The sequence below is a fragment of the Arachis ipaensis genome, chromosome B10, assembly GCF_059453495.1.
Source record: "Arachis ipaensis isolate K30076 ecotype BB chromosome B10, ASM5945349v1, whole genome shotgun sequence".
Classification (NCBI taxonomy): domain Eukaryota; kingdom Viridiplantae; phylum Streptophyta; class Magnoliopsida; order Fabales; family Fabaceae; genus Arachis; species Arachis ipaensis.
In genome coordinates, this window is record NC_142435.1 from 143727449 (window position 1) to 143750297 (window position 22849).

Here is a 22849-nt window from a genome sequence, read left to right on the forward strand (position 1 = left end):
CTTCTACGCCTTTACTTTCATTCTGAAATACCCGCCTATTTCGCTCCATCCAGATGTGCCAAATGACCGCACAGAAACACCTCAACCGCTGCTTTCGATCGTCTTTTCTTCGTAGCTCATCTATCCAACTTAAGAAATGGTCCTTCACTAATTCCGAAAAAGTCCAGTACCGGCCAAATACAGATATCCATGCACTCCACACCTGTCAAGCAAAATCACAGTAAAAAAACAAGTGATGAATCTACTCAACATCCTTATTACATAAAACACAGTTCTCAATAGATTAAAGCTTTATATTAAAATTTTGTAAATGATTCATATTATTGACCTTGTAGTTGATCAAAGCTTGCAAATTTGATCTCATAGATAACTTGGTTCTCAATGCATGCAAATTTTAAAATATTACCTTCATAAACATTTACATAAATATTTATTTTCAGTTGTTTTTGTGAAAAAAATTTATTTGAATATCTTAAAATAATTTAGCTCATTCTTTTTTTATCATTAAAGAATAATCTTGGAATTCAGTATCCATAAATTAAATTAAATTAAATTAATATATTACATAATAAAAGATACATATGGATTTATTTTCAAATTTTAACTTGATTATCTACTAAAATATAACTGTTTTAAAATTTTTAAAAATTTTAATTAGTGACTATTTTATATTTCACTTGAGGACTAATAATTTATTCAGTTCACACACATTAATACTTAACGATCATATATGTGAATTAGTATTCTACGTCAATAGTTATTGTTAGTGATTAAAAGATCAAATTAAATGAAGATTATATTGTCTAATAACAATAATTATTAATAACTGTTTTATATATTTTAAAATTTAAAGTATTAGAGAGTATCAAATTTTAAAAACACCAAAAATTAATTGATAATTACTCTAAAAGAAAAAATCATCATACTACTAATAATGTATTAAACGGTGCCAAATCTTGTGGTTTGGTATATATATATAGATATGAGCATATGATCATTTACATATGCATTTAATCTGTCCATGGCTCATGATTCGATCATAAGAAGAGCATCCCCCGTTGAGAGGCCCCCTTTATTTTCCACGTGCTTGGTCTAAATCCATTCAATATACAAAAATATTACGTGTATACTAAAATCGTTCTTTAAAATTAATCATAACATATTTTTGTATAAATATATAATTGAGAAAAAATAAATAAGTTTTTGACCTTTTATTCCGCAGACATTTTTATTTTTGACCATTGAAATTTATTTTTAAGTTCTTGACCTTCACAAAACTTGGACGGATTAATCCCTCCGTCTAAATGCCTCAATCAGAGACGGATTCATCCAAATTTTGTGAAGGTTAGGGACTTAAAAATATTTTTTAATGGTCAGAAACAAAAATATTCGTAGAGTAAAAGGTGAGGGATCTATTTATCTTTTTCTCTATATTTAAGAAAAAGACAAATAAATCTTTGACCTTTAATTTATTTTAAAATATATTTTATATTTTAATATATATTTTATAATAATAATTGATTTTAGTATACATGTAGCATAATAGTTCAAAATAATAATATAGATATACGTTTCTTTCTTCATCACACTTTTCCTTAGCTTCTCTCTATATATATATGCATGGAAATTCTAGTTGTTTTTTGCAATGAGAAATAATGAATATTATTATGAGCTTGTTGTTGTTCATTTTTGTGTATTTAATTTCCCCAATAATAATATGCGGTAGCATAGTACCCCTTGCACCTGCATTGTATTTATTTGGAGACTCCTTATTGGATAGTGGCAATAACAATTTTCTCCCAACTATTGCAAAAGCAAATTATTTGCCTTATGGTTCTAATTTTGCTATTGGTCCTACCGGAAGATTCACTAATGGAAGAACTGTTGCAGATTTTATAGGTGTTTTTTTTAGCACAATATTAAACAAATTAATTTCCGATAAATTAAAATGACAAATTATTTTATTATTTTGTTGTGAAATATTTTTTTATCTGGTGACTGATTATTTTTTAAACAAACATATAAATAAATACACACAAATATGTGGTTACTAATTTGATAATTAATTTTTTTATTCATAAAAAATTTTGGACATTCGTATTATTTTTTTTAAAAAAAGAGAATGGAAATAAAGAGTTTCTATTTTCTTAATTTGAGTTTTTGTTTTGATGATGATGATCAGCTGAATATCTTGGATTGCCATATCCTCCACCATACTTGAGCTTAAAAGGTGGAATATCATTATCTGGAATCAATTATGCATCCGGTTCTTGTGGAATTCTGCCAGAGACTGGTAATATACTTGTAAGTATATGCGACTGAATCTGATCTTCCTTCTAATTTTGATTTTATATCTGTGACCATATATTTTTACGTATTTTAATCACATGCTTGTTAATTCTTTTCATTCTTACTCTATATTAGTTATATTTAACTATGTTAAGTGTATATTAAAATTAGTTACTAATATAAAATATATGTTAAAATATAAAATATATTTAAAATAAATTAAATAATATAAATATTTATACATAAATATATAAATAATATACTATGACTTATTTTAATATATATGTATATGTCATTTTTGAGTTATATAATATGTTTATGTTAATCGAGAATATTGTTCATATGGCCAAACATGAATTTATAAGTGGAACAGCAACCGTGATACTATATAGCTAATTAATAATATATATATATATATATATATATATATATATATATATATATATATACTATTGAGTTATATATTAAAATTTTTTAATTTTACAATTTTGAATTAATCAAGTGATTTTATAAAATTTATATTATGTTTAACGATTTTATAATTTAAATTTTATTATAATTGTATGTATTTAATTTATTCTTTTGATTTTACGTAAAAATCTCAAAATTTTGACATTATTATATTGTCATTATCCAATGTCATAATTAGTTTCTATTGGTGACATATTAAGGTAGTTATGGCAAAACTTATTATTACTATTTTAGAGATATATAATTATCCACGTGTTTCATTTGATCAGTTTAATTTTTTGAAAAAAGTAATATCATGTTGGAACTTCAATGAGTGAAAGATTTAGAATTCGATCTTTGTTAAGCTTCAAAAGAAAAAAAATTAGTATAAGATAAAAATAAAAAAATATATATAAAAAAATTCACACAAATTTAAAGATATAACTATTTATGTATCTTTATTTTTATAACTTAAACTTTTAGAAGAAGTGATATTACGACACTAGTTCTTGGATATTACTAATCAAAAATGCTATATACACTGTCTGATTTTGTAGGGAAAATGTATAACTTTGAGTGAACAAATAAACTTATTTGAAAGGACAGTTGAGACAAATTTGGCTGAGAAGCTAAAAAACAGAAAAGAGGTATATGATCATTTATCAAAGTCTATATACTTAGTTGCTGTGGGGAGCAATGACTATATCAACAACTACCTTGCAACCAAGTATTATGACACTAGCAAGCTCTACCAGCCTCGCATCTTTGCTCAACTCCTCATTCACAAGCTCTCCGAACAATTTCAGGTTGAGTATCCGTGTATTTGGTTTGTATTTTTATTTTTTATTTTTATCTCTTATTTTTACTTTTTTTTTTAATTTAAAAAATAAAAAATATTAAAAATAAAAACGCAAACTAAATGCATCCTATGAAATTTTGTTTGGAATATTCTTTTAAAATATAAATAAAAGAAGTAGAAAAAAAAAGAATAAAAATAATTAGATCAGATAAAATGTTGTGTTCTGATTTCTTTTCTCCATTATCCTAAAATGATTATTGATGTCTCTCAAAGAATGAATAATTGGAGGTTGTTTCATTATTTTTGTTTTGTTAGGTGTTGTGTAATCTTCTTTTAGAGGAATGGACAATGATCAAATTAGATATGAAAGAAGAATTGATTACCTTTTAAAATTTTAGTATATTAAAATTTTCTACATCATTTTTACTTTACTTTGTGTTTATGATGATATTGGTTATTAAGAATATTTTCAAGACAATATATAGGTACTTTTTTCAATTATACTAGGTTTATATTAAGATCAATTACTAAAATTAGTTATCAGAATAGAATACATATTAAAATATAAAATGCACGTTAAAAATAAACTAAACTATATATATATTTGTATATAAATACACGATGGCTAATTTTAATGTATAAATAGTATATTTTTATATTTATTTTATTAGTTCTCAGGTAATTTCTTCCTAATTTTTCACAATTCTTTGATAATAAAATGTGGACTTTGTAAAGGTTACTTTATTGGAAAATCTTAAGTTTTTAAAAAAAAATATATATTGTAAAGGCTCCTAATTATATGAATGTATTAAAACTTCAAAATTTGAACTTTTCAAAATAGATTTTCTATATTAATTAATTAAGATCTTTGATGGTTAGCAAATCCCTAAAAATGTTAAGTATGTATATGTAGAGATTGTACAAGTTGGGAGCTAGGAAGATAGTGATGTTTGGAATTGGACCAATAGGGTGCACCCCACCAATCTCAAAAACACAATTACACAAAGGTGATTGCTTGGAGGAAACAAACCAAATTGTGTCATACTTCAATCAGAGGCTTCCTTCATTGCTAAGCAATCTCACATTCACTCTTCCACACTCCTCCTTTGTTCTTGGTCATGCCTATTCCATACTTGATGCATTCACAAATCCTTCCACTTATGGTAAATCAAACACATTATTTACTATTTAAAACTTGTACATTATGCAATTGTGTTATTTGCAGAATTTAATATTTAGAATTTTAATATTATATATATATATATATATATATATATATATATATATATATATATATATATATATATATATATATATATATATATATATATATATGTCAGGTCCTATATATTTAATTTCAGGGTAATGTTAGGTAGACAAAAAATACAACTAAAACTTACTTTATTTAATATTTATTAATTGTCACAACAATTAATGAATGCTAAATAAAGCAAGTTATAGCTGTTTTTGGCTGATTTTCTTTGGTTACCAAATATTTTCGTTAATTTCATATGTATGGCATTTGAAAACAATTTACCTTAATTATCACCTCAAATTTGTTTTGATGTACAACATTGATTAAATAACTAAAAGTATTAACCATTAGAAATCACAATTATTAATGTCATTTTTTTTAAATTCATCCGTATAGTACTTGATCAACAAATTAATATTACATGACCAACAAAAATTATTATTTTTAATAATACCTGATTAAATTTAAATACTAAAAATTATCTTATAAATCCCAAATTCTAATAAAATATTGTCTTCTTAATATTTTCTATTACAAATTCAGAAAAAAAAACGAAACAAAAATCATATAAATGTTGCATATTTAATTTTGTGATTCTATTATAAAAATAAATTATTTTTTCCAGAATAATAAAAAATTATTTTGATAGAAACATTTAAATAAATAGAACCTTGTTTTAAGAAATTAATCCAAACTAGTACCACTATGTTGCAGGTCTAACGGATGCAAAAAGTCCATGTTGCAATGCTTGGGAAAATGGAACTGCAGCTTGTATCCCATTGACAAAACCATGCATGAACCCATTTGAACATTTCTTTTGGGATGGTTATCATCTTACAGAGGCAATGTATTCTTACATAGCTTCTGCATGTCTAAATGGTAATAAGGTCTGTACACCACTCAATATTCAAGAGCTTGTCAAATTGTAACTTAATTGTGAGAGATATCATGTACTTTAATTTCTCTTATCCTTAATAATGTTTAATTTTTATGATATAAATTAAATAAATATTTAATTATTCTGTTAGATTCTATATTATTAAATTTATAATTAAGTCTTTATTTTTAAAACATATGTAGTTATATCCTGCATTATATATTATTTTGTAATTAGATTTTTTTAATGTTTAACGTTATAAAAAATATTAAAAAATATACTTTTATTATTATACTTTTTTTTTTATAGTTCCAAGCAGTCACTATCCTTCAATATGAGTATTAAAGAATATTTTTTAATTAAGAATACTCTATTAAATTAAATCCTTTTTGAATGATAAAGATGTAATTGTAAAATTATATATGATGCAGGGATCTTACAAACATTTTAAAAATAGAAACCTAAATAAAAATTTAATAAAAATATAAAGATTAACAGAATAATTAAATCTTAACTACTAAATGGCTAATTATATTCTTACTAGCATCATCAAACATAGTGAATATGTCCTATATTATTATTTTTAGATTGTTCATTATATATTCGACATAAAATAAGGAGAAGCATACATAGATATTATAGGATTTGTGATTGTATCCCTTTGATATCGCCATAAAAAATAAAACCATGAAGTTTGAAGTAAGAATTTATATCATTGGACCATCACAAAAACACCTGAAATAATAAGAGCATGCACAAGTTTTTTAGCATCTCAACTTTGCTCTAAATTTTATACAAAGGGTTTTGAAAGTTGATTCACAACCTAATACGTTTCACCAACTTAATCAGAAAAGCAGTAGCTATGTATAACATGCTCCATGTTACAAATTTCATTATTCAAGTCTAAAATTTGAATTATAGATAGGTAGTTAGTTAGATCTACAATGAATAATTTCACAAAACTGTAAATTGTAAACTCGTAAAATTAGTGAATAATTAATCATTAAATTAATTTTTAATAAAAAAATTAAAAATACAAATTTTATAGTTTAATTGGACATAACTAATTAAAATAAGAATTTTGACGCTAATTTTAAAGAATTTGACCCAAGATTATATCAAACGGGCCCAAGATTATATCCACATAACTTCTCGCTCCGAGCTTCGGTCGCCGTTTGCGACCATGCGTCCATAGTGACAAACTCTACAAAACTCAGTACATTGTAAATGTCCAATTAGTTTGAGGAAAACATTCACTCTTACTTATATGGCGCTTGGATAAGGTGTTTGTATATAAGTGATATGAAGCAATTGGATATGTTGAAAGCTCAATTGGAAGTTTAGGTTTTGGTGCTAGTTGCTGAAATCGGTGTTGAGGGCTTGCTTCTTGCCTAAGTGGCTTGCCTTGGGTTATACGAGAAAATCGGCCAAGGTATAGTTTAGGTTTCTCGTATTTAATATATAATGTCTTGTGAAAACTTAGGTTAGATAACCTTAGGATAAGTGTGAATGAATGAGAATGTTAATTGCTTAGTACCTTTGATGATATTTGTTTATATGAATTGAGTAATTATTGGGTGATTATTATTTATGATGAAATTAAGATTCTAAGTGATGAGTTAACTAAGATTGACATGTTGATATGGATATATATGAGTAAGTGGTGATATATGATAATTTTGTTGGCTAATTGAGGAAATTTATGTATGAAATTATGTACAATTGAGGTATGACTAGTTATGGTAGGGTGTGGGGGCTGTGTTGTTATGATTTTGGTAAGATTTGGTCCAAGATATTGTTGAGTGAATATGGCTAGTAACTTATATTTTGTAAAAACAGATGTTTGGAAGATTTTGTGAAAAACTAGTTTTTGGTCGAACTTTGGTGAGTCATAACTTGGCTTCCTGACTCTCAAATTGTTTTAAATTTATTTTATATGAAAATTGGGTTCGTGAAGTTTACGCCGCTTGAAGAATGGGCGAAAAATATTTTAAATGAGAAAGTTATGCGCGTCAAAAGTTTAGTATGTAAAGTTGAAATTCTGCAGACTTAACCGTTTTTGACTGTTCTGCGTTGCATGCGTATGCATACCCCTCCGTACGCGAAGGGTCGTCTCTGTCTGGCATGTATGTGTACGTGGGAATGTGTATGTGTACGCATCATGGACAAAAAGATATATACTTATGCGTACGCGAGCATGGGGCTTCATACGCGAACGGTTGATTCTGTCCAGCGTATATGCGTACGCATGGGCCCTGTTTCATCGAACTTGGATTTTGTGCTTTAAATCTTAATTTCAAACCTCTAAACCTCTATTTTCATTCTTTTAACCCTAGATCGTAGTAGTATGCCTAGTAATAAGATGAATCTAGGAATAGGTGGTAACTTGAAGATGAAGAAAGTTTGAAAAGTGATGATTTAGGTATGAGGAGGTAGGGTGCATATGTATATGTATATATATATACTACTTAAATTATGAAACTGGTTAAAGAAAGGAATAAATGTTACATCTGAGTACTCTTTCTTGAAAGTGCGACCCCAGGAGATGGTGGAAGGTGAGGATCCCCTTCCTTGTTCCTCCTGGTATTGTAAAATCGCCCCCAACGAGATTGTGGGAGGTTAGGATCCCCTTCTTTGTTCCTCTTGAGCATATGAGAACGTACTTCCTGAGTAGATACAAGGGTTGTGGTTTTGCCCCCACTTGCTCCAGGTTGGTTAGTATAGAGGCTCTCCGGGTAGACGCAAGGGTTGTGATTTCGCCCCCACTTACTTCGAGTTATGATGAGTTATGTGTAAAAATGCAATTATATGATGTACAAGTGATGTTATGGCAATAATGAATGATTATGAAATGTTTATGAATGAATATGGAATGATTATCTGAGATACGAGTTTCTTTGGGTAAAGTACCGTAGCTTGCCACCACGTATTCCAGGTTAAAACTCGATACTCTGTTGACCCTACGACGTAAGAGGTGACGGGCACTTATAAATTCCCGGGAAGGTTAACCCCCATCGAGCAATTATATATATATATATATATATATATATATATATATATGAGAAAAAGCTATGCATAGACTCTTGGGATGCGCGTCGGGGGACATTTCAGGGTTTAGCAGCCGAACTTGTCGGGTTAGCTTGATAACCGATAGATGAGACTCATCAGCCATAGAACAAGCATGCATCATATGCATATTGTTTGAATTGCTTGCTTGTGCATTAATTGGGATTGCCTAAGTGATTATAATATGCTATTTGTTATATTTACTATCTATATTACTTGTATTCTACGTGTGTTTGCCATTGTCTGTTTGTTTGTCTTTGTAATTTCACCGGAGATGGAGGAACGGAGGGAAGGCGGAGAGATTTAGGGTTCTAGTTAAATTTTAGTTAGATTTAAGGAATTAGTTAAGTTTAGAAAGCCTTAGAGAACTACCCTGATTCATGGTTTCTGTTTTAGTTCTTTAAGTTTTATAATTAGAGTATCGGCGTTCTAGGATTGCCTCTAGCATTTCCAGGACCTTATATCTTATGTACGTGGCACTTTTACCATGCTGAGAACTCCCGGTCCTCATCCCATACGATATTGTTATTTTTCAGATGCAGTTCAAGATGCACCTCGCTAGGCGTCTGAAGTTCTGCAGCGAAGTGGATTTTTGGGGCTTTACTTTGATATATATATATATATATATATATATATATATATATATATAAAACTTTCCTGATAACTTGTTTTATTTTGCATCTCTTAGAGGTTTATGGAGAACCAGGATTTATTTTGTAGTATGTATATGTATTTTGGGTTTTGGGTTAAGTATATCTACGTATGTAAATATTCTCCGACCAGCCTTAGTTTCGCAGGTTGAATTAGAAGATTGTTATTTTGTACTCTTGACTCTCTGCTCTTACCTTCTGTATGTTTATATTAATTTCTTCGTACGCAAGTAATCTTACATCTTGAGCATTGCACTTTTAAATTTGGTGATTTTGCTTTAGCTATTCTTTCAAAGCTCCTCGTATATTACATTCTTTCAACTATTCTACGTATATACATTTTATTTTAAAGGTCGTAATATATCGCTATTTCAGTTTTATGACTATAGTATAAAATTTTATATGATAGGGTGTTACATAAATCATAACACATTAACATAATGAAAATATATTTTAAATACATAAATATTATCAAAAACTTACTTATTTATTTTCAACAAGATATTTATTGTTGACGACTTTGAATTACAGTATTCCATTTAAAATTAGAACCTTCAAAATTTAAATTATTGTAATTTTTATTCTTAACAAAATAACATAAAATTATCCACGAGTAAATACTAATTTTGACAAATATATAAAAACTAATAGACAATAATGACTAATTCGTCTTAATTTTTGTTAATAGTCATTGTAAAGTACGCTCTTAACAGAAATCATCTCTGTTGAAACTTGAATCAAATGCATTTGGAACGTTTCTAATCAATTTCTATATAAGGATTCTCCTCACATATTGTATGGAACATTGATGGAAGTAATTCATCATGTGTGTAGAATATGTTTCTAAAAGGTAATCTCCTGACAAGTGTTAACCTATTAATAATTTTTATGAAGAACAATTTTCTTTTCTATAAATAAAAACATTAAATATTTGCTATTGAGTGAGCATTTCTCAAACATAGGAAGAGACACAGTTGTAATTTGCGACCTTCATCTATCCATTTATTTTTTGGTTCAAAAGTCAAAACACACCTAAAAAGATAAAACTCGAAATATCCGTTACTCATCATAGTTAATTTATTCATAGTACTTGTCATGAAGGCCATAAAATGCGCCATATTTTGTTACTATAAATTCTACAAACTTTCAGGGAATTATTAATCCAATTGCAAACACAAATTTTAAGTTCTTATTCTTTTACTTTTTAATTTTTTATTTTTTTTTTAACTTTTCATTTTCCTGTCACCCTATTCTTATTTGTTGGAAGGAGGGGAGACAAGAAAATGGAAAAGATGATGAAATCAAACACTATGTTTGCTTTGTTGTTTGTTTTGATCTCAAATCTTTTCGCCACAATCTACTGTACACAACCCCTTGCACCTGCATTGTATGTGTTTGGTGACTCATTGGTTGATAATGGTAACAACAATTGGATCCCTGATGTAGCAAAATCAAATTACTATCCTTATGGTTCTAATTTCTTTGCGGGCCCCACTGGAAGATTTTCTAATGGAAGAAACCTTGTCGACTTTTTAGGTTTTTTTTTCCTTATCACATTAATTAATTGTTTTGTTTGTATTATTATTATTGTTGTTGTACATTTGCCCCATTTTTTGTTGCATGATTCTTTTTATTTTAATTTTTATGTATCTTTAAGTGTTTTTTTTTTTGGTGATAGTAATAATATATATTATTTTCTTTTGAGAGAATTTTCATACTCTTCCTCTCTAACCATTTCTGTGTTTAACAATATCAAAATAGATGATAGATTAATTAAAAAAAATTATTCCATGTACAGGAGAATACTAATATATCAAAAAATAATATTTTGTCCTACAATATAACAATTGATTGTTAAGTTTTATTTTATTTTAATTTTATTTTAAATTTTTTTAATTTATATCAAATATACTAGTGACTGTTAATTTTTAAAAAAATTTAGGATCAATTAAATAACAATTTCATAAGAACAATCTTTAACACATACAAACAAATCAAGTATAATTTTTATACATCATTGTTAGATTGGTTTTATTTTTTTGAAAATTTAGCTATCAAGGATATATTCGATGGAAATTGAAAATTTTTGGGACAAAATTAAAACAAAATAAAATTTAGAAATATTTTTAAAATTTTTTACCAAATTTCAAAGAAAAAATATTTTATTCTATTTTATATTCATTAATAATTTCTGAAATAAATTCATAATATTAGAAGTAATAAATATATAATTGTAGATATTATATGCATAAAATTATAGATATTAAATTAAATAAGATAACTTTAAATTATTATCTTTTTAGTATCACTGAATTAGAAAATATCTAGAATAATTTTTTTGAGTATGTTGATAAGAGTCTGCATGTTCTTCTTTCCTAATAAGCTAATTACTAATTAGTGTTTTTGTTTTGATGATCAGCTGAATATATGGGATTGCCATATCCTCCACCATACTTAAGCAAAGAAGGGCCATCTTCATTAACCGGAATTAATTATGCATCTGGTGCTGCTGGAATTGTTGAATGTACTGGATCACAAGCTGTAAGTACTAATTAATAAATTGCTAGACCTTGATTTTCCTTTATATATATATATATATATATATTTTTTTTTTCTCTTCTGGAATAAATTCTGAATATTTTTTTCATATTTTTCTTGAATTTGGATTTGATTTCCGAAGTATTATTGATTCTTGAATGATTCTTTGTGGTTGTTTTGAGTAATAAGACAAATAGATCCTGAAAATTTTGTGATAAACTTATATTTTATAAATTAAGAAACAAAATCTAAACAAGTTTTTGAAAATATTTTGTAGAAAAAAAAAAAGCCTCCAAAGAATTACAACACTATAGTTATACTGTATCTTCACATTTTTTCTCTTTGTCATTTTTTTCTTATCTTTTGTCACTCTTTTAATACTTTTTCACCTCACCGATTAGTCTATTTTTTCTGACTTATGTCTTTTTGAGTCTAATGAATCAAACATTATCACTTTCGACAGTTTGTCATCCTCTGATATTTTATCATCTCTTTACAATTTTCCACCTTTTCATCAGTTTCCCATTTTTTTGTCAGTTTCGTTTACATTTTTCTTACAATAGTTTCGTCTATGCTTTCGTTGTGACAGTTTCGTCTGTGCTTTTTTGCAAAACTTTCCTCTGTGCTTCTGTTGCAGCAGTTTGAGAGGAATGTTAGAACATATTAGAATCAATTAGCATTTATTAGAATTATTTAACATATATGGATATTTATTATAAGATATTATGTCTCTTAACATCTATAAATACCTTTTTATATTGTATCATTTCACACAACTTGAATACATTCAAACTTTTTTTTATCGTTCTCTCTTATCTTTCTAACAAGCATAATGATATATGATTGACATATAAAATTATTTTCTATTGACATTACATTTTTTTTTTTCTAAACTTATAAATCATTTCAAAATTTTCAGAAACCTACTTATTCGACTACTTTCTTAAACTTTGCTTTGATCTTGATTCATTGTTAATGAACACCATTGTCAAAATATTATATCATAGAATCTTTTTTTTTTGTAGGGAATGGTGGTTCCTTTGGACGAACAACTTGCCAATTTTCAGATGACAATTACAAGGGATTTGCCCATATATATGAGCCAAAGTGAGATATCTGAGCATGTATCAAAAGCTATATATTTATTGTCAATAGGCAACAATGACTACCTCATCAACTATCTTGGAGCTTTTACTGGCGTAAGTGCCACATCCACTGTTTACGCACCCGAACCCTTTGCTGAACTTCTCATTAACACCCTTGAAAAACAATTGCAGGTATGTCATCTCATCATTGTAGTCACCAATCACAATTATTGTCATTTTTGTCATAGAAATAATTATTCGTATGTCTCTTTTTATCGGTTTAAATTAAAAAAAAAATAATATTATAATATAATGTCAAAATTTTTATAACCGAAAAATTTAGAATTTGATCTTTATTAAATAAAAAAAAATATATCTCTAACAAAAAAAATATATTAAAAAAACAAACAAATTCAAAAAAACTCTTACTTATAAAAACGCGATAGAAATAACCATTCATATTCCTCTTCTTATTAGTTTAAACTTTTAAAAAAATAGTAATAATATAAAATTTTAAAATATCCATAAATATAAGTTGCTAGATTAAATGCAAATAATTTTTATGATAGGCAATTATAATTCATTCACGGTGATATTATATATCAATTTATTTTAGTAACTAAGTTTAATCAAATTAGTTCAACAATTTTTTAACATATAATAATTAGTTAAAAAAAATAATATAAAAAAATTTAATTATAAAAATAACTTATTCAATTAGTATTCCTGATTCAACAATTTTATCACAAAAACTAATTTGTATAAATAAATATAAATAAATTTTAATTTTATATTATCTAAATTTTATATAAATATTTAATTGTATATTATTATATTGATAAAAATAATTAATTTTTAAATTTATTATTTAAAAAATTATCTCGGAATGTGACAGCAACTATACAAGTTGGGAGCTAGGAAGATAATATTGAACGATCTATGCCCCTTAGGGTGCATCCCAATGTACTTAAATACACGTCCCCACAAAGGTGCATGTGTTGATGAAATAAACGCATTGGTTCAACATTTTAACAAAAGGCTACCTTCAATGCTTCAACGTCTCTCTTCCACCCTTACCGGAGCCGTCTTCGTTAAGGGTAATATTTATGCCACCGCCACTGAGATCATCTTAAATCCAACCAAATATGGTAAACCTTTTCTTTTCTTTTTCTTTTTTTTTTTTTAATTTATTATTCCGGCTGCTTTTGTTAGTTTTCATTTTTTCTGCATGAATTTTTAAGTTTGTTATGTTGTCTTTCTTGATATTGTAACAGGTTGCATTAAATTTTTTTCTTTTATATTAAATTTATGAGATTATCTGTGCAAAAGATAAATTACTAAAATGATGTTCAAAAATTTATATTATAAAAAAAAATAATTTTTAAAAATTATATTTAAGATTATTTTTGTTAGCGTAAAATTTTGAGTGCTATTTTAATAGTTTATATCAATTTTTCCTTGAGACTTTGAGGTTGCATTAGATATCTATATATAAAAGTTATTAGGAACAATAACTGTGATTTAATCATGTTTATATATTCTTGTTATGCTTTCTTTTCTAAAATATTTTTAAAAGTTTTAAAAATATTTTATCATTTAATTGATTTAATTTTATTGTTAATATTTAAAATAAATGTTAAATTTTTTCATACTATTAATTTTTTGATAAAAGTTTACATGTCATTATTTTTATGTGAATTTAATAATTAAAAATTATTATATGATAATTTAATAAAATTTATTAAATGATTTTTAACTATGTACTTCAAACAAAAACAACTCCATATAAGTGTCTACCTAATTTTTTATAATGAACATGTAGTCTACTTTTAGCATTATTATTTTAGAGAATCTTAGCTGCCAATATTTTTAGTAAAAAACTAATAATCGACTACTATCAAATCAAATGTAAGACGAAAATAAGAAAAAAGTATTGGTGTATTTTTTTTTCCTTTGTTATGTCTTTACAAATTTACAATTTGATAACTATTACGTTGGAATTCAAGAGATTTTGAATGATGTTAATGAGATGGTCAATAAAAATAATTTGAGTATAAATGAGCTAATAACTATAACTATAAATATAATGCTAGGTAGACAAAAAAAAAGTCAGAATTTGTCTTATTTAGAATTATTGCAACAATTAATAAATGCTAAATAAGACAAGTTATGGCTGTTTTTGGCTGATTTTCTTTGGTTACCAAACATTTCTGAAATATAATAAACTAACTTGGGTTAGTAGAGTAATCAGCTTACTCGTCCGCTTAAATAAGTGTCGAGAATTTGAATTCTGCCTTATGCATGCACTATGCAGTAATATATTGGTCAACAATAAACTCTTAAATAGAGTTTAGATCTGCAACGGATTAGCCTTTGATTTATGTATTTAATTTGCAGGTTTTAGTGATGTGAGAAGCCAATGTTGCGAAACATCGTTTAATTTGATGTGTATGCCATTAAAAACGCCATGCTCAGATCCAGAAGCAAAATTCTTTTGGGATGGAGCTCATCCAACAGAAGCCACATATTCAATTATTGCAAAGCGAATGATTTCCGATAAATCTGTTCTCACACCATTCACCCTTCAAGAACTCCTCCAACTCTAACTGTAATATTCCCATCATTTTTTGGGGTGGATTTTAATTTTTCTCTAGTTTAAATTTGAATAATTAAAAAACAATGTAACGCTTATTACATATTATTTTTTCGTTGATTTATAATCATATTTCACCGTGAAATATAAAGCAACTATTATTTGATTTATTTCATAATATATAGCAAATGTGTCTTGTTAATATTCAGGCATCTTTCTTTTTGTGATCCTTAATTAATTGGATGTGTATAAATCATGTAGGAATGACATATACTTAGGATAATAGCATCATAGCTAGGGATGGCAATGCCACCCGAACTCGCGGGTACCCACCCCACCTCTATCCGTTCGGGGCGGGTCTTTGGCGGGACGGGTTCTTGAGAGGGACGGGGCGGGGTCGGGTTTAGGTAATACCTGCCCCTACCCGCCCCGCTATATATATAATATATATAATTTTAATATATAATATATGTAAAATAATTAATAAATGATTAATAATATTGTTTTATATTTAAATTTTTACTTTAATTTATGTTATGTATGTGATGATAGTTATATAAATTTTAAAATTTAATTTAATTTATTGGATTTTAATAATTATATGGGCGGGTAGGGGCGGGACGGGTATCCACAGGAAGGTTCAATATTTTATTATCCGCGGGTAGAAGTGGGACGGATTCTATGCGGGTTGTTGTATGGTGGGGCGAGGTCGGGTAGAGCAAAAACCCGCCCCGTTGCCACCCCTAATCATAGCATGCACAATATAAAATATTTATTTCAATTTGATTTTGGGCAGTAATTATTTTCATGTCTCTCTCCTCATGTCAATTATATAATGTAGTATATTTGAAGTGAGAAATTTTTAGAGAGGTGAAGTTGAATTTGTTGGGTAACAAAATTAACAAAATGGAATAAGGCAACTAAAATTTATAGATAAAAAATAGATAAAATTGAATCAAATGATTTGGATAATAATTAAAATACATGATTAAATGGTAAAAATTATAATTTTTTAAAATATAAAGAATCTATAATAAAATCATACATGTTATAAAATCTTTACTCATTTTTTCTTTAATTTTTGTCTACTATAATTTTTTAATACATTAGAATATTATTTATAACAAATTTTATTAGCAATAACTAGCTTGCTCTTGATAACAAATTGCTGCTCATCATTTTCCTGACCATTCTTTATTGTATTAAAGTCACTAGTTATTAGCTAAGATATATTTACAAACAAATTCTATTAACGTATAAAATAAAAAGCAACAATAATAGAATTTTTTCTGATTTTTCTGTTATAACCTATTTTCTTAGTCAATTAGTTTCTTAACTACTACGTGGCATATATAAAGCAGAGTCTTTAGTGTGTAAAATTAGATAATATATTTCGGTGAATAATTCCGAGATCTTTTTCTAAAATTCTATTTTATCTGTTGTTTCTAGCACACATACTTTTATATTATCAATATATTTTTCTAGATTCCGGATGGGGTTATGGGTGAGGCTAATGTTACTTGGGTTGGACCTAACGAGTCAATCAATAAGTGTATAACATGAGTAAAAGGTAGATTAATTACAAAAAAAAGGTGGATTATGATATTTTTTTTGCTATTATATGAATTGTGTGGATTAGTAGCAATAAAAAAAGAGAAATACTACGGACTAACAATTTTTGTGATTTGTAGCCATCAAATAGTCATCAAAATAGTTTTAATGGTGTGAGATTAGTGTGAGATTTCATCCAATGACTCACTTTTTTTTACTGGTTACATACTGGCCAATAAAAAAATATTTGATATAACAAAGACGTTACGTGGTAAGTTTGTGGGAACAAATTAAAATCATTGTGAGTCAGTGGTATATTCGAACGAGAGTAAATAAAAATGAATGTATTATAAAAGAGTATAAACCGCAAGGCAAGGTGCACCATAGGAGAACTAACACAAGTAAAATCAAGAGGAGATGCTCTGCTAACTGGATTAGCCAATTTGTTCTTGAAGACACAGGGGTGAAGGAAACAAACACATAGCAATGGGAAGGGAGACATGTTGAAAAACTCGTGGTTGAATGAGAGCATAACAAAGACTATTATATAACAATTTCTCATGTCTTTTGTTTGAGGTTTATTATGTGTGTCTTAGATGTTAGATTTTATGGTACTTTTAGTATGATTTTGTAATTGTCTTTTGTCAATGTCGAATGAATGATTTACAAATAAAAAATTTTACTTCTAAATTTGGGTCGAGTATGAACCAAATATCTAAAAAAACAAGTTTAAAATGTTTAATTGTTTCTTCACACGACAGGATTAAAGCGTATCATCTATACTATAAATTTTTAATTAACTTTTTATGTTATTCAACTTTTTTTAATATTTTTTATTAAGTAATTAGTAGGAATTGAATGAATTAATGGCAAAAAGTTTTAAGTAGTAATGCCGTATACATAAAATTCTATATTTAAATGTTTTTTTTTTCTGTCAATATAAATAAAAAAAGTAAAAATGTTGGTGAACTATATAAACATTATAAAAGAAGAAATTGATATTATCTTTATTTACAAATAAATGTTTAAATTAGTCCTTCAAGTTTTACACGTAAATCACATTCATCTTTTGGATTTTTATTAAATTAAATTTATTTTTAGGGTTTAGTTATTATAATTTATATGTTATAAAAGATAAATATTAAGATTATTATTAATACAAATTTTTAAATTTTTATTTTAATAAATAAATAATAAATATATTAAAAATTTAAAGTTTATATATTTTTATACAATTTTTTTTATTTGTAATATTATCTCGTGCTTTTAGGACATATAGTTAAACTCTATACGTTTTCATTTTCCTAAGTTTGATCCATATTAATGTGGTGTGTTAAAATTTCAGGTAGGAAATGTAGGATGCAATAAAATAACATCTTTATGATGGAATTTGTTCTTGCTGAAATTGGCCGGTGTATAACTCGTCCGCCGATGAATATTTATAAGCTTTCCGTTAGAATGAAGTATACCTTGGTAAGGAGAGAACAAGGAGGTGAGTATCTGCAAAAGACACTCCGACGCTCAAGTCAGTAAGTGTTTAAGAGGTATAAGAATAATTCTATGAATATATAATGTAAAACATGAAATAGAAGTTATCATGTGTTGTGTGTAATAATTCTATGAATATAGAATGTAAGATATGATATAGAACTTATAGAACTTATCATGTTGCCTCCTGAGATTAGATATAGAAAGTTCCTTTTATAGGCATATAATTGATGAGTGATATTCATGTTATGACCGTTTGGTCATTAAAATTGAAATGATGGTCATTGAGTTGGTAATGAAAGTGTCAGTTACAGGCAAAGAATAAATGATAATTAACGCCGAGTTATAATTCATAATGCACCGAGTTATAAGGTCACGTATCAGAACTCAATAGTCCACGTGAGCATATGCATTCATAAAAACAAAAAGTGGTCTAATAAAGGACTAATGTAATTCATGCTAATTAATTTGGAGGCCGATTTAATTTAATAAAGATTTAAAAATTAATTTAATTTATACATAAAATTTAAGGAAACGATTTGAATATTTATTATATGTTTTTTGACGTGCTTTAATTAAACTTACACACTCAACATAATCGATAAATCTATTCATAATTATATCATATAAAAGTTGATGCAAATTTATTATAAAATGAGCTTATATTATATTGTTGTTTGTAATTATAATATGTCAGTAATTTTATATAAATATTAATTTTCTAATATAAAATATAATAAAGTTTTACATACAATTATACAAAACTTTAATCATGTTAATTAACTAAATTTAATACTTATTATTATTCAGTTAAATTAAAAAATAATAGTTAAATATAATTAACATCCGAATAAAAATTATAATAATGATAAATTTCAGTTTCAAATATTCAAAATGTAGACTATTTAAATATGTTTAATAACACTCTTGTTATTATGACTTCATCTTATATTTCCTTAAATAAATTGTCTAAAATATGTTTAATTGCGTTTAATTTTAGTATAACAACATTTATTTACTATGTATATATTCTAATATATTATAATTAATAAAATTATTTATAATTTTATGTTATATTTTTGTATTTTTATTTTTAATATATTTTTTAGTTTTCTTTTTTTAATTAATCTCTAAACACAGACAACTAAAAAAAAGTCAAAATTACGCTATAAAGTACTATCTTCTAAAAAATATCACTAAATAGATAATTAAATCTTAAATAATATAATATTTTTAAATTTATATTATATAATATCTTTAGATTCGTTCGATGATGCCCGGGTTTTTTTTTTTTTTAAAATTAGGAGTGTGACTCGAATTTGCAATCTTTAAGTGAGTATAAGAAGATTATGCCATTTGAGATATGCCGATCTTAATAGGGTGTAAACTAAACATCGTAGTATACTGAATGTCACGCGTATTTACTGTGACTAACGCACTAATTAAATACCCACCATACACTTTTTCTCTGGCTTCTCATTTTTTCCATTTTTTCTTTATTTCATTTTTTGGTTCCCTTGTCTCCATGATTTTTGGACGAAAAAGAAAAAAAAAAATCCAAAATAGCTCTTCAGTTTTTTTCTATTGTGCGCCTCATTTGGCAAAGAAATTTTGGGATTCTAAATCCTTGCCGATTGATGATCATTGGGACTGAAATTTTGTGTGTTTAAGAGTTTAGGTCATCTCAATTTTGTATCCTTTCAAAGAAAAAAAAATTGGGTGTGTTTTGTTTCGTATTTATTATTAAAATCATCATTCCCATCTGAACATTTTGGAAGAAAAAGAAGCCTTATAATTGCGAAAAACCATGGTTGGAGGCCCAACACCTAACCATGTGAAGAAAAGATCAAGAAAGAGCAATGCAATTGGTGCTAATGAGAATGAACCATTGTTACCAAAATCTCAAGAAAATTATAACGATGATGATGATTTTAAAGGATCCTCATTCGCCAGTGCGACCTTCAATTTATCAACCACAATTATTGGTGCTGGGATCATGGCCTTGCCTGCAACCCTCAAAGTGTTGGGGATGGTCCCTGGCCTTATTACTATCATTTTCATGGCTTTCTTGACGGACAAGTCAATCGAATTCATGATCCGATTTTCACGCGCCGGCGGCCTTACTTCTTATGGTGATCTCATGGGGGATGCCTTTGGGAGATATGGAAAAGCTGTGCTTCAAATTAGTGTCATAATCAACAATGTTGGCATACTTATTGTTTACATGATTATTATTGGTATATATAATAAGACCATGATTATTATTGGTATATATATGGTTGCATTTGTTTAAATCACGGGACACAGAGACACAAAATCGCACATGACATAGACAGAGATATTGTGTCCAAAGATACTGAATTAGTATATTTTATATCTATTTGACAAAAAAGATACAAAGACACTAACAAAAGACATTAACTTTTGTGTTTTTGTCTTTTCTGTCTTGTTCTCAGTATGGATTATTGATGTCTTATTTATGAGATTTAATTTCAGGTGATGTGCTATCTGGAACATCTTCAAGTGAAGATCACCATTATGGAATACTTGAAGGATGGTTTGGTGTACATTGGTGGACAGGCCGTACAGTTGTTCTTATTTTTACTACACTTGCTATATTTCTTCCTTTGGTTAGCTTTAAGAGAATTGGTGAGTGACTCTGCTCTGTTTTACGCAGACAACTAATTGTGTATTGTTATATCAACTAAAGTAACTAATTTTCAAATTATCTAGAACATAAATCTGATTGGATGATCGTGTAAAACTACTGTATGCAGATTCGTTGAGTTTTACATCGGCACTATCAATTGCACTAGCAGTTGTGTTTCTTGTAGTTGCTGTGGGAATAGCAATTTTCAAGATCATAAGTGGAGGCATTGGAATGCCAAGACTCTTTCCAGTTATTAATGATTTGACAGATTTCTTCCAACTCTTCACTGTAACTCCTATTCTTGTCACTGCCTATATATGTCACTACAACGGTATGTATATGTTTTAAATCTCTATGAAGAGCTCAATTCCATTGCTAGAATATGTGATTATGAGAGATGGTTGAAACTTATCTTTGCAGTTCACAACATAGACAATGAAATGGAGGACTCCTCTCAAATGCATGGAGTTGTAAGGACATCCCTTGCAATGTGTTGTTCAGTGTACCTATTAACAAGCTTCTTTGGTTTCCTCCTATTTGGAGAATCAACTCTTGAAGATGTCTTAGCAAACTTTGACACTGATCTTGGAATCCCTTTCGGCCCTGCGCTTAACGACGCCATTCGATTTAGCTACGCCGCGCACATCATGCTTGTTTTTCCAGTTGTCTTCTATCCCCTGCGAATCAACTTAGATGGCCTCATCTTTTCGTCTTCTTCAAGGCCTTTGCTTCAAGATAACTTGAGATTCACGTCACTAACCTTATCTCTTATTCTTCTAATATTTCTTGGTGCAACCTTAATACCTAGCATTTGGGACGCTTTTCAGTTCACTGGAGCAACCGCCACCGTTTTTGTAGGGTTTATTTTCCCGGCTGCCGTCACTCTTAGGTGAGTTTGGTCTTTTGAATTCTTTCTAGTACTTCTTAAATGAATTGATCATCAAATAGCTTCTTTTGGAACAGGGATCGATACGACATTGCAACCAAACAAGACAAGATTCTTTCGGTTATGATGATCATATTGGCAGTATTCTCAAATGTTGTGGCTATATACAGTGATGCCATTGCCTTGGTGAATAAGGATAAAAGCAAAACTTCACGTGAATGACCTCTTCAACATTATGTTCATGGTTTTAGAAGAAAGGATCAGAATAGGAGTGAATATTTGTAAAAATATATTGTGAAAATCATGGGTTTTCTCACAGGCTTTAGTGGGTTGGTAAATTATAGAATGAAAATAGAGGTTACCCAGCTATCTTTATTCAGTTTCATATGTAATGTGCTATTTTATTCGGTTTTACTAATGTATTTATGTATAAATACATATGTAGTTTAATTTATTTTTAATGTGTATTTATATTCTAACATGTATTTTATACTGGTGGCTGATTTTGGTGTACACGTAGTATAGTCGAAATTTTTTTTTTATTATTTTTTTAACAATAGAATCACTAGCATCTAAATTTTATTTTCAGAAATTCAACAAAATCAGTTCGACTCGATTAAGATCTTACGAAATAACCAAGACGAGCTTTTCCGTTTGTTTTAAGTGAAAGAA

At 27.6% G+C, this 22849-nt stretch overlaps 3 protein-coding genes across 3 annotated transcripts; all 3 read left to right on the top strand.

Moving 5' to 3' along the window:
- Positions 1–1655: 1655 nt before the first annotated feature.
- LOC107621355 (GDSL esterase/lipase 7-like) lies at positions 1656–5722 on the top strand. Its single transcript, XM_088497442.1, has 5 exons — positions 1656–1899; positions 2183–2304; positions 3297–3545; positions 4452–4701; positions 5508–5722. The coding sequence occupies exons 1-5, from the start codon at positions 1656–1658 to the stop codon at positions 5720–5722; spliced, it is 1080 nt and encodes a 359-aa protein (XP_088353568.1).
- Positions 5723–10565: 4843 nt separating this feature from the next.
- LOC107621354 (GDSL esterase/lipase 7-like) lies at positions 10566–15774 on the top strand. The gene is made up of 5 exons (XM_021113966.2): positions 10566–10922; positions 11806–11927; positions 12950–13201; positions 13905–14157; positions 15407–15774. The coding sequence occupies exons 1-5, from the start codon at positions 10670–10672 to the stop codon at positions 15613–15615; spliced, it is 1089 nt and encodes a 362-aa protein (XP_020969625.1). The 5' UTR covers positions 10566–10669; the 3' UTR covers positions 15616–15774.
- A 4597-nt stretch (positions 15775–20371) lies between these two features.
- LOC107621353 (amino acid transporter AVT6A-like) lies at positions 20372–22491 on the top strand. Its single transcript, XM_016323380.3, has 5 exons — positions 20372–20878; positions 21138–21290; positions 21419–21622; positions 21712–22180; positions 22255–22491. The coding sequence occupies exons 1-5, from the start codon at positions 20449–20451 to the stop codon at positions 22397–22399; spliced, it is 1401 nt and encodes a 466-aa protein (XP_016178866.1). The 5' UTR covers positions 20372–20448; the 3' UTR covers positions 22400–22491.
- The last annotated feature ends 358 nt before the right edge of the window (positions 22492–22849 follow it).

Bases quoted from the DNA above. Each gene is read 5' to 3' on its own strand.
- LOC107621354 (XM_021113966.2), top strand. From the start codon at position 10,670: ATGGAAAAGATGATGAAATCAAACACTATGTTTGCTTTGTTGTTTGTT. The intron at 10,923-11,805 runs GTTTTTTTTTCC...TTTGATGATCAG, and splicing joins AAACCTTGTCGACTTTTTAG to CTGAATATATGGGATTGCCA. The intron at 14,158-15,406 runs GTAAACCTTTTC...TTTAATTTGCAG, and splicing joins CTTAAATCCAACCAAATATG to GTTTTAGTGATGTGAGAAGC.
- LOC107621355 (XM_088497442.1), top strand. From the start codon at position 1,656: ATGAATATTATTATGAGCTTGTTGTTGTTCATTTTTGTGTATTTAATT. The intron at 3,546-4,451 runs GTTGAGTATCCG...ATGTATATGTAG, and splicing joins AGCTCTCCGAACAATTTCAG to AGATTGTACAAGTTGGGAGC. The intron at 4,702-5,507 runs GTAAATCAAACA...ACTATGTTGCAG, and splicing joins CACAAATCCTTCCACTTATG to GTCTAACGGATGCAAAAAGT.
- LOC107621353 (XM_016323380.3), top strand. From the start codon at position 20,449: ATGGTTGGAGGCCCAACACCTAACCATGTGAAGAAAAGATCAAGAAAG. The intron at 20,879-21,137 runs GTATATATAATA...ATTTAATTTCAG, and splicing joins TGTTTACATGATTATTATTG to GTGATGTGCTATCTGGAACA. The intron at 21,291-21,418 runs GTGAGTGACTCT...TACTGTATGCAG, and splicing joins GGTTAGCTTTAAGAGAATTG to ATTCGTTGAGTTTTACATCG.